General features: G+C 42.8%; 1 protein-coding gene across 1 annotated transcript; it reads right to left on the bottom strand.

Moving 5' to 3' along the window:
• Window positions 1-61: 61 nt before the first annotated feature.
• Window positions 62-18,200, bottom strand: COQ5 (coenzyme Q5, methyltransferase). Its single transcript, XM_037511040.2, has 7 exons — window positions 17,963-18,200; window positions 12,962-13,111; window positions 8,966-9,187; window positions 4,336-4,442; window positions 3,415-3,503; window positions 2,763-2,874; window positions 62-2,680 (listed from the first exon to the last, which is right to left on the bottom strand). Exons 1-7 carry the CDS (start codon window positions 18,162-18,164, stop codon window positions 2,579-2,581), a joined length of 984 nt encoding a protein of 327 aa, XP_037366937.1. The 5' UTR covers window positions 18,165-18,200; the 3' UTR covers window positions 62-2,578.
• Between the last annotated feature and the right edge of the window lie 1,516 nt (window positions 18,201-19,716).

Genomic DNA, 19,716 nt, shown 5'->3' with positions numbered 1-19,716 from the left:
GCGCATGAATAATACTCAAGTACCTGTCCAGAAATGTACGGCAAGAACTTTCTGGATTCTTTTTTTTTTTAAGATTATTTATTTATACAAGCACTGGGTACAGTCAGAAGCGTGGGAGCGTGAGAGAATTCACCAGAGCCAGAGCAGGCAGAAGGACCGAAGCACACTGCTGAGGGGAGCAGCGGGCGGCAGGAGAGGTCTGAGCACCATGTGGGGCCCTCCTCCAGTGGCCGGGGATCAGTCTGGGATCGAACCGGTGCTGCAGAGGCTGCGGGCAGCTTCACAACCCAGTGCTCAACCGCTGCGCCACCGTGGTGGCCCAACTTTCTGGATTCTTAACACCTGATCTGATGAATACTATCAATAAAATGCTGCTTTTGTTAAATATGTTGCTATAGAATATTCTGGGCCTTAGCCCTCAGGTGGCGGTGGTAATGAATGGGTAACTACTTTAAACTTTCCATGGCTCTAAAATGGGAATAAGCTGAAATTTGAGCTAATGAGAAGTGCTTTTCTGGGTTCTAGGCTATTGCCCACCCTCTGCCCTGCCCCAAATAGGTTGAAGATGGTGATAAAAGGGAAAATAAGTTTTTGAGTAGCAGCCTTCCATGTGGTTCTAATAAAGTCTTTGCAGGAATTTAAACTCTTAAGCCTGCTGTGCTTTAACTGACTGTAGTCACAAATCCAATTAACAAATGTGAATTGAAGCTTTCATTAACATGTCACTAAACCTGTGGCTAAAGAACCATTAAACTTGCTGCTATTAATTTTAGGAAGACTCAAGTCTTTCCTATGAAGAAGAGCAAGTATGACAGACTTGACCTCTGCGTAGAAAAAATCTTCCAAAGGTTGAAGCAGCAGCCATCTTGGGGAGTTACAAGGAAGGCCCTGACTTCAGTTCCCCTACAGTATTTTCAGTGTTCAAATGAGGTAATGCTTTTTGTTTCAGACCCTGGATCTGTGAGATAAATGGATTTCTAGGAAGCCAGGTTTGAATTGATGTGTGATGATTTTAAGAGCAGCATTAGATCAGTAAACATCTTTCAAAAAGTTTCTTTACCAGGACTGGTTTTAGAATTGGAGTAAGGTGGTGCTACATCAGGACTGGGATAGATGGACGAGGAGGTACTGTGGAACATAAGACTGCTGTGATTCAGCTTTCACAAACAGCTGAAGTGTTCCATAATTTTTTTCTGTTTCCCTCTTTAGTGACCTGGCTGTATTCCTATTTGAAGCCCAAAGGAATTTGGTCATCAAAGCTATATTAATCTTGTTCAGTTAGCCCTCGTTCCAAATAGTCCCCAGCAACAGACCCTAGAGTCTACAAACAGCTGGACACAAGCCTCTAAATGGAGCAGGCCCATAGCTGTTGCCAGGAAGTAGCAGCTTTCAGTTATGGGCATACCTCGTTTTATTGTGCTGCATTTTTTTGCACATAGCTTTTTATAAGTTGAATGTTTTGTGGCAACCCTGCATGGAGCAACACCATGTTCTCGACAATGCTCTTACCTGCTGTTCTTAGAGATAATTGTGATAGCTGCATCTGGAAGCTTTCAGTGACAGGACGGTCTTGTGTGTGAAGTTATAGAAATGACTCCTATGCAAGGTCAAAAAGCAGCATGTCTGAGATCTTTTCAAATTGAACGAAGTTATTCACAACCAACTACCAGCCAAGTTACAGGTTGATATCAGTAATTTCTCAGTAAGACCCCTTAACAACCTTAAACTTTATCCACCCTCAAAATATTTATGGCATTTTAACATCAAACAATGGACTGGTATTAAGGAGACCTATGCCCACTTCTGTCCCTGAATACTGGACGGGGCTTAGGCTAGATAAATATTCAAATGATTTTTTTGTTAACAGAATTCAGATGTATGCTGACAAACTGTAAGACATGATAGCAGAAGTTTGCTGGTACATTTTCCTTTCAACAAGGATTTGTTGAGTTATCTTCATGACAGGCCCTGAGGACACAATGGTGGCTTTTGGTAGAAAAGAACTGAGTGAAAGATGAGAAAATGTATTTCCCTCACCTCAAGAAAAAAATGACAAATACCAGGCAAACTGTAGACTCCTAACTTTAGTAGTTCAGTGCATAATTGTAATTATGACCAGTAGCCATCTGACCTGAGCCTTGGCTTTTGGCCTCAGACTTGAAGTCCTCCGCTGTAAGGTCAGCTGTAAAGTGCTCAGATACAGCTAGGAAATTTTCTGGTTCAAATCATTGGGTTCAAATGATTCATTATCCCTCTGGAAGGCAGCACTGGTGGAGAAGCAGCAGAAATATTTCAAAACAGAGCTCTAATGCTGGTTTTCCACACACTGCACAGCCCAGAAAACTTAGGAGTTGAACAAAGAGAACCTCTGGGAGAAGGCTTGAAGCGGTACCTCATGAAAGCTGCAATAAAGTGACAGGCTTTTGTTTCTTTCATTTTGAGACTGGTTGCATAAGAACATGAGTCCACATATCCATAAGAGGAGATACTTTGCTGCTGGTCTCACTGGCCAGATTATCCTTCAGTTCCAGGCTTCCCACAGGATGTGACTGTCTCACCCCTCAGAGTTGTAAAGGAGTTACAGTTTGAAACCAGAATGAATGGCCACAATGCCTGATGTTAGACTTTCATAAGTCACCTTCTGAAAACCTGCATCTTCTATCATTTCTTTGAACTCCTCCTAAAACACAAAGATAGATGCTGCAGGGGTCACCTGGATTTCAACTTTAAGGCCTTCGTTGCAAGTTACAGAAGTTTTGTACCTGAGATGGGAACTGCCGGATACTCTCTACAAGGTACTGGTAGGACTTCCAGTCTCCTGCGATCACCTCTCCCAGGACAGGAATTACCTGGAAGCTGTATAGATCATAAAGCCTAAACAAGGAAAGGAAAAGAGTAAGGTGATAATGTGCCCCAATCCCTCCCCTTGATAAGAAGCAAGAAGGTCTATACCATTTGTGTAAAACACAAATGCCTCTGGGGTTAAGCAAGTACCTGAAATAAGTAAAGTGGTCTAGCTGTAAGACCGATAGGGTGTGGTAGTGAGGATGTGACAGGTACAGCTACAAAGCACCACAGAAGTAAAGAAGAGGCAGTTACTACTCAGCTCTGTTGCCAAGTAGGCAGATGAGCTAGCCAGGGTTGCCACAGACCTGATTTCAGTGAAGCTGGAAATCCATATTTTTATGTAAAATTTCTTGATTTTTAAAAATACAGATATCTAAGTCAATTTTTTAAAGTATCCCTTGTCAAACTAAATGCATATGAAGGCCCACTTGAGCCTGTGGTTACTGGTTTGAGACTGGTGTAACCTCTGGGGTGGCACTGTCCCTAAGAGACTCTGGAGTTCTAAACCATGAAGTTCATGCTTACAGGTTATGGCTATTTGCTATCCAATTTGTTAACAGTGCCAACCTGGAGATGAGGGGATTGTTCACTCGGCTAAACTCCAGACAGAGAAACCGTCCTCCTGGTTTCAGTACCCGGTGAGCTTCCTGGAGAGCCTGAGGAAGACAAAGAACAACAGAACACACTCGTCAGCAGATGTCACTCGATTCCATGAGGCTTAGAGCTTTAGCTTCTGCCAGTATTTTTTTTTTTTTTTAATTTTTTTTTTTTATTTTATAGAGGCATGTTTATTTATTTATTTGTTTGTTTTTTGTTTATACAAGCACTGGGTAGAGTCAGAAGCGCGGGAGGGTGAGAGAATTCACCAGAGCCAGAGCGGGGAGCAGAGCAGGCAGAAGGACCGAAGACACTGCTGAGGGGAGCAGCGGGCGGCAAGAGAGGTCTGCGCGCCATGTGGAACCCTCCTCCGGTGGCCAGGGAGCAGCCGGGGATCGAACCGGCGCTGCAGAGGCTGCGGGCAGCTTCGCAACCCAGCGCTCAACCGCTGTGCCACCGGGGAGGCCCAGCTTCTGCCAGTATTACAAAAGTTTCCATTTCCCGCAGGTCCCTTGTCCATTCTCAGTTGGGAAGCTGTAACAACAGAGATAATTCCACAATATCTTAAATCTTATAAGTATTCTGCCCATGAAGACAGATGGTTGCTTGTAATAATCTAAATTGACTCAGATTTTACAACCCCCACAGAAAGCGATTTTAGAATTATCAAAATCACAATGGCTATCCTCTTTGATAGAGCGATTTTACTTCAAGGAATCCATCTTATAGAAATGTTTCTACTGTGGAAATGATATATAGGGGGTTATTCACTGCAGCACTATTTGAACAGCATGCAGTCAGAAGCATCTTAACCACTAATGAGTGACTCTCTTGGTCACGATAGGAGGATGAACATTGCGAGAGGCACACGGCTTTGGCAGCTACTCCTACCTGATCGATATGTGTGACGTTCCGGATCCCAAAGGCAATGGTGTAAATATCAAACTTGTCATCATCAAAGGGCAGCTCTTCAGCATCTCCCAATACCCAAGTGAGTCCTGAAAGAGAGATCAGTTCTGGCCTCAGTCTGGGTAGCTGTCTCTTCTGCACCCAGAGAATCGTCAGGCCTGAGAAGAGGCTTCTGGGAACCCTTGAGTCTACAGTCAGCCCGGCAAAAGGGTGGGCAACTTGGACACCCAATTTGTGGCCAGCTTCTGAAGTGGGAGCAGCCCCGTGGGACTGAGGTCTTAATGCTGTGGAGTTTGATACCAATGCTAAGTAATCAGTGTCAGAACTAAACTGAATTGTAGGGCTCCTAGTTGAGATCTGAAAAATGGAGAACTGTGCTGGGCAAATACCACACATGTCGTCCTAGAAGTGGCATCTGAAAACATCACCCACATGGATGTGCCCTCTCCACTGGATTCTTGGCCACTGTCCTCATAGGGTCCTATAGTCCTGAGAATTTGGGAGCTGGTGTCCTTGAAGATTAGCAGTGACCCCTCCCCCACGGCTCTTGAAGGAGAACCTGATGCTCTCTCAGCTATTTCTACCTTAGATAATTTTTATCTGTAGAGCACTGTGGTTAACGGCCCAAGCCCAGTATGATCCTGAATAAGCTACTTTGCTTCAGTTTTGTCAGGTGTAAAACTGTGTTAACAGTACCTACTTCATAGGATTATTGAAAGAATTTTAAGTACAGAATTTAGCCTTCTTATATTAGTTCTATTGGAATCATAGAGAATCAAAGTGTCTAGACCCCAATCTGGCCATGAATTCAGAAAGCACCCAAGTAAGCCCCCTAGCAGGATGGCTCTAAGGATCATGATTCAGCTTTAATATTATTTTACTTGCAGTGAATTAGACAAACAATATGATATTGGAAGAAGATAGATGAAAATAGCCTTTCTGGAAGCAACTACCAATATTTACCAAAAACCTTAAAAATAAACATTCGGGCCTCCCTGGTGGCGCAAGGAGTTAAGCACTACACTATGAATCAATCCGCAGCCTCTGCAGCACCAGTTCAATCCTCGGCCAGGGAGGTGACCTACATGGTGCAGCAGACCTCTCCTGTCTTGCCCGCTGCTCCCCTCAGCAGTGTATTTTGGTGGTTCTGCCTGTTCTGCTTCCCACTCTGTCTCTGGTGAATCTTCTCACCCCCACACCTCTGGCCTATACAGTTCTTGTATGCATAAATAAATAAAAATAAATCTTTAAAAACATGTGGATAAAACACATTAAAATGTCACATGTGGGCCTCCCCGGTGGTGCAACAGGTTGAGTGCCACGCAGTGAAGCTATCCACAGCCTCTGCAGCATGGGTTTGATTACCGGCCAGCCAGGGAGAAACCCACATGGTGAGGCAGACCTCTCCTGCTTCCCCCACTGCTCCCCTCAGCAGTGCTTTCAGTCCAACTGCCTGTTCTGCTCCCTGCTGTCTGGTGAATTCTCTCACCCTGATGCGCCTCTGACCTGTACCGCAGTTATTGTATAAATCAATCTTTCAAAAAAAAGTCACATGTAATAATGTGTTTACACATAAACTTTTAAATGATTTCTAGGATCCTCTTGCTTAGTTTAAACTTTTTTTTTTGCAAAGGCTTTATTAATGGAGATTGAGAAAGCAAGGTGGGAAGATAAAGAAAATTCTCCATTGCAGCACTTAATTTGGGCAGTTAGGAGAAAAGTTGGAGGGCAAACTGCTACCAAAGAGATGATTGAAGAAATGGGACATTACCTATCATTCCTTTCTTTGTTCTCTAATCTTCATGACTGAACAGAGAGAAGGGAAACACGGTTTTCAGTAGGAGGAAGGAAACATAGTGCCTTTGTCTAAAAGCATGAGTGATTGGCTGCCTTCTGATCAGTGTTGACGGTTAACAAAGAACTCTTCATCTTGGGGACCAAGTGGGCTGCTGGTCCTTTAGGCTGTTCCTTCTGGGGGTGGGAGGAGGAGAAAGAGGAAGAATTGAGCTAAAATAACCACAGACACTCCTGGTGGGGGAGGAGGAGAGCATGGCTGTTGTGGAGGGGGGCACTTTGCTGCACATCACAGCCTCACAGTAGCTACTTGCAGTGCTGGGCCAGCTTTGAAGGGGGCAGTGCTCTGAGAAAGTGAGAAAACATGTTGCGGTTGCCAGGATCATTATTTTTACTTGAGAAAATTGGGGAGAAGAGTATTTTAATATCTTTAAACAGAAAGCCAAATGTCAAGTCTACATCATTAAGCTGGGTCTTCAGAAAAATAGATGCCGAAATGGAGGTAGGAGTGCAAAAGGTTTTTTGGGGGGAGTATAAAGGGGTGCTCGGGAAAGATGAATAAGGAAGCCTGACTGAGTGGGCGAGCCTTTAGACTTTAATGCAGACCTTATAAAAAGTCTCAGCCTACTTGACAGGGAGCTCTGGAGCAAATACTACCTGTTGATTCCCTTGTGGGAAATGTACAGGCCCTACATGGCTCAGTCATTGGCTAAGGGCTGCTAGCTAGGAAAAAGCCTGGCTCCAAAGTGAGAGCTGGTGGCTGTCAGCTAAACACACTACTTGTGGCTGAAGAGCAAGTTCCTACTGTAACTCTGTATTAGCTTGGCTTTTACAGTCATCAAGCCATCCTAGTATTGACAGGACAAAGGCATGCCTCAAAAATAGGTCACAGATCATCTGGGAGCTGCTGGGAATTGAAAGCAAAACTCCTACTCAGGGTTTTGCTGAGATCTGAAGATTCATTTCCAACTTGAGATCCACCATTAAAAAGTGGTGTTACTCCTTGACATACACCTCAGAAATGTCTTTGAGGACTCATCCCCAGAAGTACAACAAAAGAGACAGTGACCAAAATGAAGAGACATCCTACTGAATGGGGAAAAAATACTGGCATACCAAAAAACTGACAAGGGACTGATACCAAAAATCTACAAAGAGCATACACAACTCAACAAAAACAAAGCTAACAACCCAATCAAAAAATGGACAGAAAGCTAAAAAGACTCTTTTCCAGGGCCTCCCTGCTGGTGCAAGGGGTTAAGATGCAACCTATGAAGCTATCGCAGCCACTGCAGCAAGAGTTTGATCCCAGGCCAGGGAGATACCCACATGGCGCGGCAGACCTCTCCTGACTCGCCCACTGCTCCCCTCAGCAGTGTGTTTTGGTCAATCTGCCTGTTCTGTTCCCTACTCTGTCTCTGGTGAATCCTCTCACACCCTCCCCATAACTCTGGCCTGTACCTCTGTTCTTCTATGTATAAATAAATAAATCTTTAAAAAAAATACTTTTCCAAAGAAGAAATGCAAATGGCCAACAGGCATATGAAAAAATGTCCAACAGCACTTATAATCAGGGATGTACAAATCAAAACCACTAATTTGACAGGAGACCTTCACTCCTTTGTTTATTGCAGCACTATTCACAATAGCCAAGATATGGAAACAACCTAAATGCTCCAAAACAGATCAGTGAATCAAGAAAACATAGTATTTAAAGTGAAAATCAAAATCAACAAAAAACTATGAACCAGAGACACTTTTTGGGGGGTGCGGGCCGGGAGGGGAGGGATTGGGGTCAGAATGGGGCATTTGCAATTGTATGGGGGAATATAAAAATAAAATTTATTATTTAAAAAAAAAAATCTCAGAATAAAAAAAAAAAAAAAGAAAACATAGTATTTGGGCCTCCTTGGTGGCACAAGGGGTTAAGATGCAGCACTACGAAGCTACCCATAGCCACTGCAGCATGAGTTTGAGTGCGATCCCCAGCCAGGGAGCCTACCCACATGGCACAGCAGACCTCTCTTGCCTCACCTGCTGCTCTCCTCAGCACTGTATTTCAGTCAGTCTGCCTGTTCTGTTCCCTACTCTGTCTCTAGTGAATCCTCTCACTCCTGCACCTGTGGCCTGTACCCCAGTTCTTGTATGCATAAATAAATCTTAAAAAAAAAAAAGACATAGTATATATACACAATGGAATACTACTCAGCAATCAAAAAAGATAAACACACTAATTGCAGCAACATGGATGTAGCTGGAAGGGTTTATACTAAGTAAAGTAAGTCAGATGGAAAAGGAGAACTATCAGATGGTATCACCTCTATGTGGAACAAAGGGAAATCCAACAAATGGTTAGGAAAAAGACAAAACTTGCAAACTGACCATAGACCTGAGGCATCCAGCAGGGGAGAAGGAGAGACAAAGGGCAAAATGGGGGAGGGAAGAGCACAAGGGACTATGGTGATGGTTCATGTGTGACATGGTGGTGGGAGAACAGTAAGGGGAGAAATCAAATATTGTACAGAAATAAACAATGATGTAAGAATATAAATAATAAAAGAAATAAATAAAAGTGTTACTTGAGTAAGATATTTAACCTCTTTGGGCTTTGGTTTGCTTCCCTATTACATAGGACTGATAATCTGAGTCGTTGGTAACATACATAATAGCACACAATTTGTGGACACGGTCACAAACATTACTCTCAACTTCTGCCAACCTGTGAGGTTTTGAAAGTTGGTAAATAAAGCATTTTATATAGTCCACCTTATTTCATAAACATAACAAATATTTCCTGTCTACTTTCTGCAGAACTTACCAGTTTTGTATCCTTGAGCATAGGCTTTCTGTTTTCCAATCTTTAGCATCTCCTTGTTGATGTCACAGATCATGACACGGGAACCTCCCAAGGAATCCTCCTCATTCTGGTACTTTTTGGCAATTTCTTCCCATGATAAATTTTGTTGGGCCTTTAACTGCCTCTTCTGCTTTTCCTGATGCTGTACCTGAACATAATTAAGGAACCGGAATGCAATATCACCTGTGGGAAGCCAACAGGAGGAAAGATGCAAACATGAACACAAACAAAACCTCAGCATTTCCTAAACCCAAAGGGCACAACAAAACTACAGAAGTTGAGTGTGTACAAAAACAAGTTCCTGCTCATTTCAACAGTAACCTTTTCTCTAAAAGCAATTTTTTAGCTTCTGAGATACTTTATTTTTTAGAAAATATTTATGCATATAAGAACTGGGGTACAGGCTAGAGGTGCGGGGGTGAGAGGACTCACCAAAGATAGTGGGGAGCAGAACAGATGGATCTACTGAAATACACTGCTGAGGGGAATCAGCAGGCCAGACAGGAGAGGTCTGCTGCGCCATGTGGGTGGCTCGCTGGCCAGAAATCGAACTAGTGCTGCAGAGGCTGTGGATAGCTTCATGGTGCTGTGCTTAACCCCTTGCACCAGCAGGGAGACCCCTTCTGAGATACTTTTAAAAAAAAAAAAAATTTTTTTTAAAGATTTATTTATTTATTTATTTATACAAGCACTGTGTACAGTCAGAAGTGCAGGAGGGTGAGAGAATTCACCGAGCCAGAGCGGGAAGCAAAGCAGGCAGAAGGACAGAAGTACGCTGCTGAGGGGAGCAGCGGGTGGCAGGAGAGGTCTGCGTGCCATGTGGGACCCTCGCTGGTGGCCGGGGAGCAGCTGGGGATTGAACCAGTGCTGCAGAGGCTGCAGGTAACTTCGCAACCCAGCGCTCAACCACTGCACCACCGGGGAGGCCCTTTTGAGATACTTTTAAAATTTTTTTTCTTTTAAAATTACATAAGCAGGGCCTCCCCTGGTGGCTCAGGTGGTTGAGCGCAGCTCTGTGAAGCTACAGCCTCTGCAGCACCAGTTCAGTCCCGGCTTGCGAGGGTCCCACATGGCGCAGCAGACCTCTCCTGTCTCGCCCGCTGCTCTCCTCAGCAGTGTATTTCGTCAATCTGCCTGTTCTGTTCCCTGCTCCATCTGGTGAATCCTCTCACCCTCTCGCGCCTGGCCTGAACCCCTGCTCTTGTATAAATAAATAAATAAATCTTTAAAAAAAGTACATAAGCAGGGGCCTCCCTGGTCGCACAGGGGTTAAAGACACAGCACTGTTACTGCCAGCCATTATAGCACGAGTTCCATCCCCAGCTAGCCAGGGAGCTGACCCACACAGCGCAGCAGACCTCTCCTGCCTCACCTCAGCCACTGATCCCCTCAGCAGTGTATTTTAGTAGATCTGTCTGTTCTACTCCCCACTCTGTCTCTGGTGAATCCTCTCATCCCCTGCAACTCTGGTCTACACCCCAGTTCTTGTATGTATAAATAAATAAATCTTTTTTTAAAAAAGTACATAAGCACTACATGAATACATTCTTACTATAAAAGACTCAAAACTTAAGTAGATAAAACATGAAGGTCAACTTTTCCCTCCACACCTCTCCAGTTATAACAAGTGTTAAGACCTTCATATGCAGCTGTCTGGGCTTTTCTAATAATGTTTGTGATAGTAGTTTAAGGGTAGAGTTATAAGCAACAATTCCCCCTCTTTCCACTCTGAGTTTAGTTATCCCATGTTATCTTTCCCAGCTCTTATTTGTTTCTTCTGCTGGTTGCAGTTAGTTCGTTAGTTACCAAATTTATAATGATATCCTGCCCCCACCTCTGTTGGCCTCTATCTTCTCAATATACTCATCATTTTTCATAGTTCCTCATGGGCCCTCTGTAACCTAGAGTAATAAACTAATCGATGTTTCTATTTCAGCTACAGACAGTATCTATTCACTCCTTTCATCCTTCCATCATATATACTTTACTGTCAAGACTGATGACATTTTGTTTGTTCTATAGCTATAGTAAATCTCCTTGATGGTTTGAGCTAAAAGCTGAAAATGAATGAAAAATGTTTATATTATTGTGACCAGGTAAATACTGTTCAGGCAAAGCCAGTGCTTTCGAGGATCGCATTTCTTTCCTTATAATGCTATTTCCTTGTCTTAGTTTTTCTTAAACTATTTGCATGAAATATATCCTTACATTTTCCTAGTCTCTCCATTCAACTGGGTGTCCATCAGTCATATTTCTATATATTTAAATACATTTATATGTACTGTATGAAATGACAACACATATAGGAGGATCATATCACAATTGTCATACAACTTGTTTTCTTTTTCTTTCCACTTAATTGGTTCTTGAGGTCTTTCTACTAATATTTAAAGAATTTCCTCATTTTTCTTTCTTTTTTTTTTTTTTAAAGATTTATTTATTTATTTTTGCATAGAAGAGCTGGGATCAGAGCTAGGTCAGAAGTGGGGGATGGAGGAGTTGTGTGTTTGAGAGGATTCACCAGAGACAGAGTCGGGGGCAGAACAGGTGGATCTAATGAAATACACTGCTAAGAGGAGCAATGGGTGAGACAGGAGAGATCTGCTGCGCCATATGTGGGTTAGATCCCTGGCCAGGATCAAACTCGACCACTGTGGTGATAGTGCTGAGACCTAACTCCTATACCACCAGAGAGGCCCATCATTCTTCTCATAGAAAGGAATGTGACCATATTTGTAGCTATATCTTTGGTTAAGGATTTTTTTTTTTTTTTACTAAATATTTCAAATTGGAATTGTAGGATCCTAAATTATACACAGTCTTGATTTTGACAGATTCTACTAAATTTTCCTCCACTCAGCAAGGTGTCTTAATTTTCTAGAGGGCACATAAAGGGCCTCCCTGGTGGTGCAGGGAATAAAGTCACAGCACTATCAAGCTATCGCCAGCCACTGCAGCATGAGTTCTATCCCTGGTCAGGGCACTAACCCATATGGCGCAGCAGACCTCTCCTGTATATCTGCCTGTTCTGCTCCCCACTCTGTCTCCGGTGAATCCTCTCACCCTCTGCATTTCTGGCCTACACCCCAGTTCTTGTATGCATAAATAAATAATAATAAATCTTTGTAAAAGGTCACACATAAACATGCTTCAAATGTGATTATTCTATAGTAATTTATTCCTGTACATTATTCTATTGGTATAGATGATCACACTATTACATTATATTAAACATTATTCTAATGTAATTTAACACACACACTAACCATGTAATATCACCAAGATGTTTTTAGAATCCTATGACATTTGTCTCCAAAATGCTTATTGTGCACAAAGTAACGGAGGATCATGGATAAATAATTCAGTTTTTGATATCTGAGATGTTACTGTATCAGATGAGGCAGAAAAGTCTGGCTAGAAAGAGGGGAGAAGGGATCAAGGTTAACAGAAGCTAAAACATTTATTTAGGTGGAGAAATGTCAATGGAATAACCCAGTACATGGACACAAAGCTGATATTCTGTGTTTCTGATTCATATTCAGTTAAAACAGAAAGACTAAAAGTGTCTCAGAAGTGGATTGAGGGGCCTCCCTAGTGGCGCAAGGGGTTAAGAAGCAACCTATGAAGCTATCGGCAGCCTCTGCAGCACGAGTTTGATCCCCAGCCAGGGAGCTACCCACATGGCGCAGTGGACCTCTCCTGTCTCGGCCGCTGCTCCCCTCAGCAGTGTATTTCAGTCAATCTGCCTGTTCTGCTCCCCACTCTGTCTCTGGTGAATGTTCTCACCTCCTACACCTCTGGCCTGTACCCCAGTTCTTGTATGCATAAATAAATAAATCTTAAAAAAAAAAAGTGGATTGATTTTCCATTACCATCTTCAGCCAAATGGTAGATGAGCTAGCCCATTTCAATGAAACATTCACTTCTGGGAAAGGTAGACACCAAACTGCACATTACCTGTGCCTCCAGCAACATCCAGCAGCTGAGTCCCAGGAAGCGGCCGCATCTTCCATAGCAGCAAGTCTTTCCAGACACGATGGATACCAAGACTCATCATATCATTCATCACATCATACTTCTTGGCCACACTTTCAAACACCTGATAGACTGACATGGGAGAAATATAACACAAGTGTTAGCAAAATTAACTTGGAAATGTGTTCAGTGAAACAAAGCTCGTCCACCCCTGAAATTGCATCTTTGCAAGGCAAAACTAAGATAGAATGTTTGATACCCAAATCTTCACCTTAGCATTACCTCTTTATAAAGGCTTAAATTACTTCATGTAAGAAATCATCTTCTTTTCTGCTGTCTTAGTAATCTTTATCTAGGATCACTACCTTGTTATAATGCTATAGACATACTTAATACTAAATATGATTGTTTCTTAGAAGATGGATGATGAGGCATAATTTCTCTAATGTCATTACAAAAGACAACAAAATTCACTAGAAAGACACGTGACTAATGGATGGGAAGCCACAGCTCAGTTTTGCCTTCATCACTGAGAAAAATCACAGGTACAATTTGGTGGGCAGATGATTGACAAATGTGAATCAGGGCCTTCCTGGTGGCGCGAGGGGTTAAGTCGCAGCACTATGAAGCTATCAGCAGCCACTGTAGCACGAACTTGATCCCCGCCAGGGAGCTAAGCACATGATGCAGCAGACCTCTCCTGTCTTGCCCGCTGCTCCCCTCAGCAGTATATTTTAGTAGACCTGCCTGTTCTGCTTCTCACTCTGTCTCTGGTGAATCTTCTTACCCCCAGCCCGTACCTCTGGCCTGTGACCCAGTTCTTGTATGCATAAAAAAAAAATCTTAAAAAAAAAAGATGTGAATCAGGGCCAAATTACACCATAGATGGTCCCCATGAATCACTTCCACAGGATCAAGGCAGAATGGAGATATCTGGGCTAGCTAGAGAGAGAAGGATTCAATATCTAACACATTTAACTTCTTTGTACTTCAGTTTCTCTGCCCATAAGATGGGAATATCAGCACCAGCCTCCTACTGCCTTGCCATATGGCTGAATTAGGTAATGAACAGGAGATGCTTTGAATTCTTCTGGTGAATTGTGCTGCACTGATCCGAAATATTAACATCTTTTGTCAACTAGCAGACTATAGAGCCCCTCCTTTAACTCAGTCTTGAGTGGCTGTTCTCAACCCTGGGATCTCCAACCTTGCTCTTTTCTTTTGCTGTTTCTTGGGTATCTAGGGGCATGAAAGCTCTACTTATGGAAGGGAAGTACTCCTAGCTTTCCATGGTTCTGATATGCATGAATTTCAGTTACTGTGGTTTAGTTAAATAACACTAGTCCCCTAGCAACATCATTCAAATACAATGGCATATTTACTGTGAGTAATTGCATAAAGTATAAACTATGCTAGCAGCTCTTCAGTCCACAAATCACTACACAAATAATAGATATGCATCCGGAACAGTAACCAATCATTTCATTTCTTTACAGCATAGTTGGTTGGTCATTTATACATCAGTTATTCAGTTTATAGAGAGAGCAAAACATGTAGTTGTGTTGTTTCCTTATCTCTCAATTGTAAACCTATGTGTCATTTTACAAAACTGTTTAATTGAAAGAGGAAATTGGTGAACAAAAATGAAAATGCAGTAAAGAAAGGGAAAGTGAGAATACTGGAAGTGAAATTTGAATAGAATGTCAATGGCATTATGGGAGAAACAGCTGACTGTGGGAATGTTTATACTGCTGCCTCTTGAGAGACACTAGGTGCGCAGCCAAAAGAACTTTGTAAAGATAAACTGTGGACATGAATGAGAATGTGTTTGTGATGAGAAGGTTGAAGATGTTCCAGAGAAAATGAAGTCAGCAAAAACTTTTTCACTAAAGGAATTCCTGGAGATATTTCATGACATTACAAGAATAAAAGAAGCTAATTGAAACCTAGAAAGGAGTATGGCAATTTGTCAAGACATAAAGATGCACATTCCCTAATGTAAATTATATGACTAGGAGGGAGCCAACACTGTTCACACTACTCTAGGTAAATTTTTAACCAGGGAATAAAACAACTTCGCTCTCCATGTTTCTAATTTTCTATTTGAATTTTAATTTAAAATTAAAGAAAATAAAAATTTTAATTGTATAAATTTAGTTAAAGGCCTCCCCGGTGGTGCAGCAGTTGAGCGCTGGGTTGCGAACCTGCCCACAGCCTCTGCAGCACCGGTTTGATCCCTGGCCACCAAGAGAGGGTCCCACATGGCGCGCAGACCTCTCCTGCCGCCCACTGCTCCCCTCAGCAGTGTACTTTGTCACTCTGCCGGTTGTGCTCTCCGCTCTGGCTCTGGTGAATTCTCTCACCTTCCCGTGCCTCTGACTGTACCCAGTGCTTGTATAAATAAATAAACAAATAAATAAAAAAATCTTTAAAAATAAATAAATTTATTTAAATTACATCTAATTTATTGATTTCCTATTTTTAAAAGATTTATTTATGCATACAAGAGCTGGGGTGTAGGCCAGAGGTGCGGGGTGTGGGGGGCAAGAGGATTCACCAGAGACAGAGTGGGGAGCAAAACAGGCAGACTGACTGAAATACCTGCTGAGGGGAACAGCGGGCAAGATAGGAGAGGTCTGCTGCACCATGTGGGTTAACTCCCTGGACGGGAATCGAACTCATGCAGCAGTGGCTGCTGATAGCTTCATAGGGCTGAGACTTAACCCCCTGCACCACTAGGGAGGCCCTACATCTAATTTTTTAAGATAATGTGTAAATAAATATTAGCCTTGAGCCTCCCCTGGTGGCGCAGCGGTTGAGCACTGGTTTGCGAGGCTGCACCAGTTTGATCCCCGGCCACCAGTGAGGGTCCCACAGATAAATAAATAAATAAATAAATAAATAAATATTAGCCTTACTACCCTTTTTATTTCCTTATACATAATGGACAGGGAAGACTGCCTGTCTTTTTTTTTTTTTTAAAAAAAGATTTATTTTCATATAGAAGAACTGGGGTGCAGACAAGAGATGCAGGGGGTGAGAAGATTCACCAGAGACAGAGTGGGGAACAAAACAGGCAGGTTTACTGAAATACACCACTAAGGGGAGCAGTGGGTGAGACAGGAGAGGTTGCTGCACCATATATGGGTTAGCTCTCTGGCTGGGGATTGAACACAGGCTGTAGTGGTGATAACCACTGAGACTTGACTCCCAGGCCACCAGGGAGGCCCTGTCTGTCTTTCAATCTTCCTCCCAACCTGGAAGTCATATTTAGCTCTGTGAGTGACTCCTCCCCTGCTTGCTACGTGAAAATGTTGTTTATACATTGTAAAGCACAATATAGGCTAGGCATTATTATTATTGTTTTGGAAGCAACTCACTGGATTCAAATTTCAGCTCTGCCACTTGTTAGCATGATCCAGAGAAAGCATCTTAAATATCTGTTTCAGTAGTTTCTTCATGTATAAAACTGGACTAATAGTTTCTACCTCATTGCATTGTATTTATAAGAATTAATGGCTTTAAAAAAACTTCAGACTCTATAAATGTTTACTATCATTCTATGTGGCTCCATTTATTTTAATCTATAAACAGTTATCAAGTGCCTAATGTGTACCAGGCACTAAGGATATAGAAATAAATGAACCATTGTTGTTCTAGCTTTCTGGGGATTCAGAGTCCAGTGAAATAAATGTTAAATTAAATTCAATGTTCAAAGAATTACAGAACTACCTATTTAGTAAGATTGAGGTGAGAGATAATACAATACAAAGTAATAGTCTTTAAGGAAGGTTAATTCCATTGTTGGTTCTTTCTCTTATTTCCTGGGTGACCAGAAGCCACCTCAAAGCTCTCAAAGCCTCACCTTATTGAACTCTGTGAATTGGGCATAACACCTTCCCCATTAGAAATGGTACAACTGGAGTTTAAAAAACAGCTCTTTTCCTTTCCTATGCTGTAGCACAGTGCTGGGCACAAAAGAAACTGCTAAACAATATCCAACATTTATTTATTAAATTAGAAAATGCCAGGTACTGTTCAAATGCTTTAAAGTATAAAGTAATGAATCCTCAAAAAAATGTCTAAGAGAAAGGTTACTGGGGCCTCCCTGGTGGCCTAGGGGTTAAGGCTCAGGGCTAACACCACTATGGCCTGAGTTTCATCATCCAACCCTGGTCAGGGAGCTGACCCACATATGCTGCAGCAGACCTGTCCTGTCTTGTCCACTGCTCCCCTTAGCAGTGTATTTCAGTAGATCTGCCTGTCCTGCTCCTCAATCTGTCCTAGTGAATCCCTTCACCCCCCATCTCTGACCTTCACTCCAGTTCTTCTATGCATAAATAAATAAAAATAAATCTTAAAAAAAGAGAAAGGTTACTGTTATCCCTACTTTGGAAACAGAGGCACATTTTCCTTTCTATAAAAATGGCACATCGTTTTAGCAAGAGGTCAAGACGGTGAGCTCTGAAGTGAGATTAAAGTGGGCTGGAATAGTGGTTCTGCCACTTACTAGCTGTGTTAAACGGATCAAGTTCTTACTTAACCACTAAATCTCAATGTCTTCATGTGTAACATGGACATACTAATACCATCAGGAAGCTGAAATGCGAATTGTAAATAAACGTCTGCATGGTGCCTGGCATACTAGAAATGCCCAACATTATACAGCTATTCTCTCATTTCAACATGATGTGGGGGAGGGCAAGGCGGGGAACAGGAAAAGGTGAAGCAAGACGTGAGATTAGAATACAATTTCCGTTCTCCAGTTTATATTTTCACGATGGGACTTGGTGGTAATTATCCTGCTTAAAGAGACGAGGCATCTAAGCTTTGCGGGGTCAGGATGGGGGGACTCTTTAGAGGGCCGCATTGTACAGGCTACAGCTTCGTGGCTAACAGGACCTTAAGCCAACACTTAGTTGGGCGGAAGAAACTAGATCGCGGACGATCAGATCCTTCCATTCATCCCTTGGCCCCTTTCACCTTTGCTTCCCTTCTCCTCCTCCGATACAGTCTCAAACCCGAAGTGCGTTTCCGTTGCCTGCTTCTCTTGGGACATGAACCGCGCTCCCAGTGGGCCCCCGGGCCAGGAGCTACGAAGCCCAGGGAGCGGGCAGCCCCTCACCGCCCGCGACCACCGACGGCCGCAGTTCCGCCATAGAGCACAGCTCCCGGAGGCCGCCATCTTGGCAGCAGGAGGACAGCGGCCTGGCGAGACGTCGCGTTGCGTCACAAGGCGGCCGACGGCGGCCGGTCGGAGACATTATTAGCCGAAATCGTCCTGAAACCTGATTTTAAAGAGTTAGCACGACCCATAGAAGACGTAGGCTACGTAGTGTATGAGTGCCCGAAATGCCTTTTCTCTCTTACCAAATTGAAGCTAGACTTCACTAGGAATGAGGAGACCTTAGAAGGACACCCCAATCACCTCTCAGAGGCCATGCCTATGATTTCTGCAAGATACTGAGTTTTTGCAACCTGTTGTTTTTGGTGTTAAAAGGGGAAACCGAGGCCCGGTGTGGTTAAGAAGCCAAGATTACGGAATTTATTCTCTCAAACTTGAGTGTGCTAAAGAATCACCCGTTTGATCTCTAAAGTGCAGATTCTTGGACTCTGGTGTGGGTATTGGGAAACGAACAGACTTCTCTGGAAGGATGCAAGGAATTTACAGACCATTCTTGAGAAATATGTAGGACCGCTTTGAAAAATAAACAGCCTGTTGTGCTGGTGGTTCAATTTCATCATCCTAGGGCGTTCATAAACGGAAAGGAAATCTCTGGTATCCATTTAGCAAGTCAGAACCAGTCACTACTCATCGTCCCTTTCCTGCTTTCTAGATTCAACAGGCATTCTCAGGATGTTTTATTTCACCCGCCAACTTTTCCTGTTCTTTTTTAATGAAAAGGGTTATTTAGATATTCTTGTGCAAAAGAGGATGAAGGTAGTGAGTTTTAAGTTTATTATTCTGGGGCCTCCCCGGTGGCGCAGCGGTTGAGCGCTGGGTTGCGAGCTGCCCTGGCCTCTGCGGCGCCGGTTCGATCCCCGGCTGCTCCCCGGCCACCGGAGGCAGGTCCCACATGGTGCGCAGACCTCTCCTGCCTCCCGCTGCTCCCCTCAGCAGTGTACTTCGGTCCTTCTGCCTGCTCTGCTCCCCACTCTGGCTCTGGTGAATTCTCTCACCCTCCCGCGCTTCTGACTGTATCCAGTGCATGTATAAACAAAAAAAAATAAATAAATAAATAAATAAAAACATGCCTCTATAAAAAAAAAAAATAAATAAAAAAAAAAAAAATAAGTTTATTATTCTGCATTGATTCTCTTTTTAAATGTGTATTTCCTGTAAATATTTCACAAGGAGAAAGTGCCAAGGGACCTAAGAAACTATTTTGAAAATGAAAAAAATCTCTTCCTGGCTTAATGCAGCTTGTCAGATGGACACCTACCACTCTCCTTTGAAAAAACTTGCACTGAGTTTTTCATTTATCTTTTTTTTAATAGTAATACAAGGATGGAATGATTTATCCATGTAATCAGTGTTCTCATAACTTTATTAAAGAAAATAGAAATTCTTCCCTGGTGGCGCAGCGGTTGAGCGCTGGGCTGCAGTGCCGGTTCTTTCCCTGGCCGCCGGCGAGGGTCCCACAAAAAAAAAAAAAAAAAAGAAAAAAAGAAAGAAATTCATGAAGGAATTTTAGTACATCTTCTACATTTCATCATACATAGAATGAACCTTAGGA

The sequence above is a fragment of the Talpa occidentalis genome, unplaced genomic scaffold (genome assembly GCF_014898055.3).
Source record: "Talpa occidentalis isolate TD23 unplaced genomic scaffold, MPIMG_talOcc4v2.1 talOcc4.14, whole genome shotgun sequence".
NCBI classification, from domain to species: domain Eukaryota; kingdom Metazoa; phylum Chordata; class Mammalia; order Eulipotyphla; family Talpidae; genus Talpa; species Talpa occidentalis.
The sequence above is the reverse complement of the archived record's forward strand: the minus strand, read 5'-3'. Positions and strand labels throughout refer to the sequence as shown.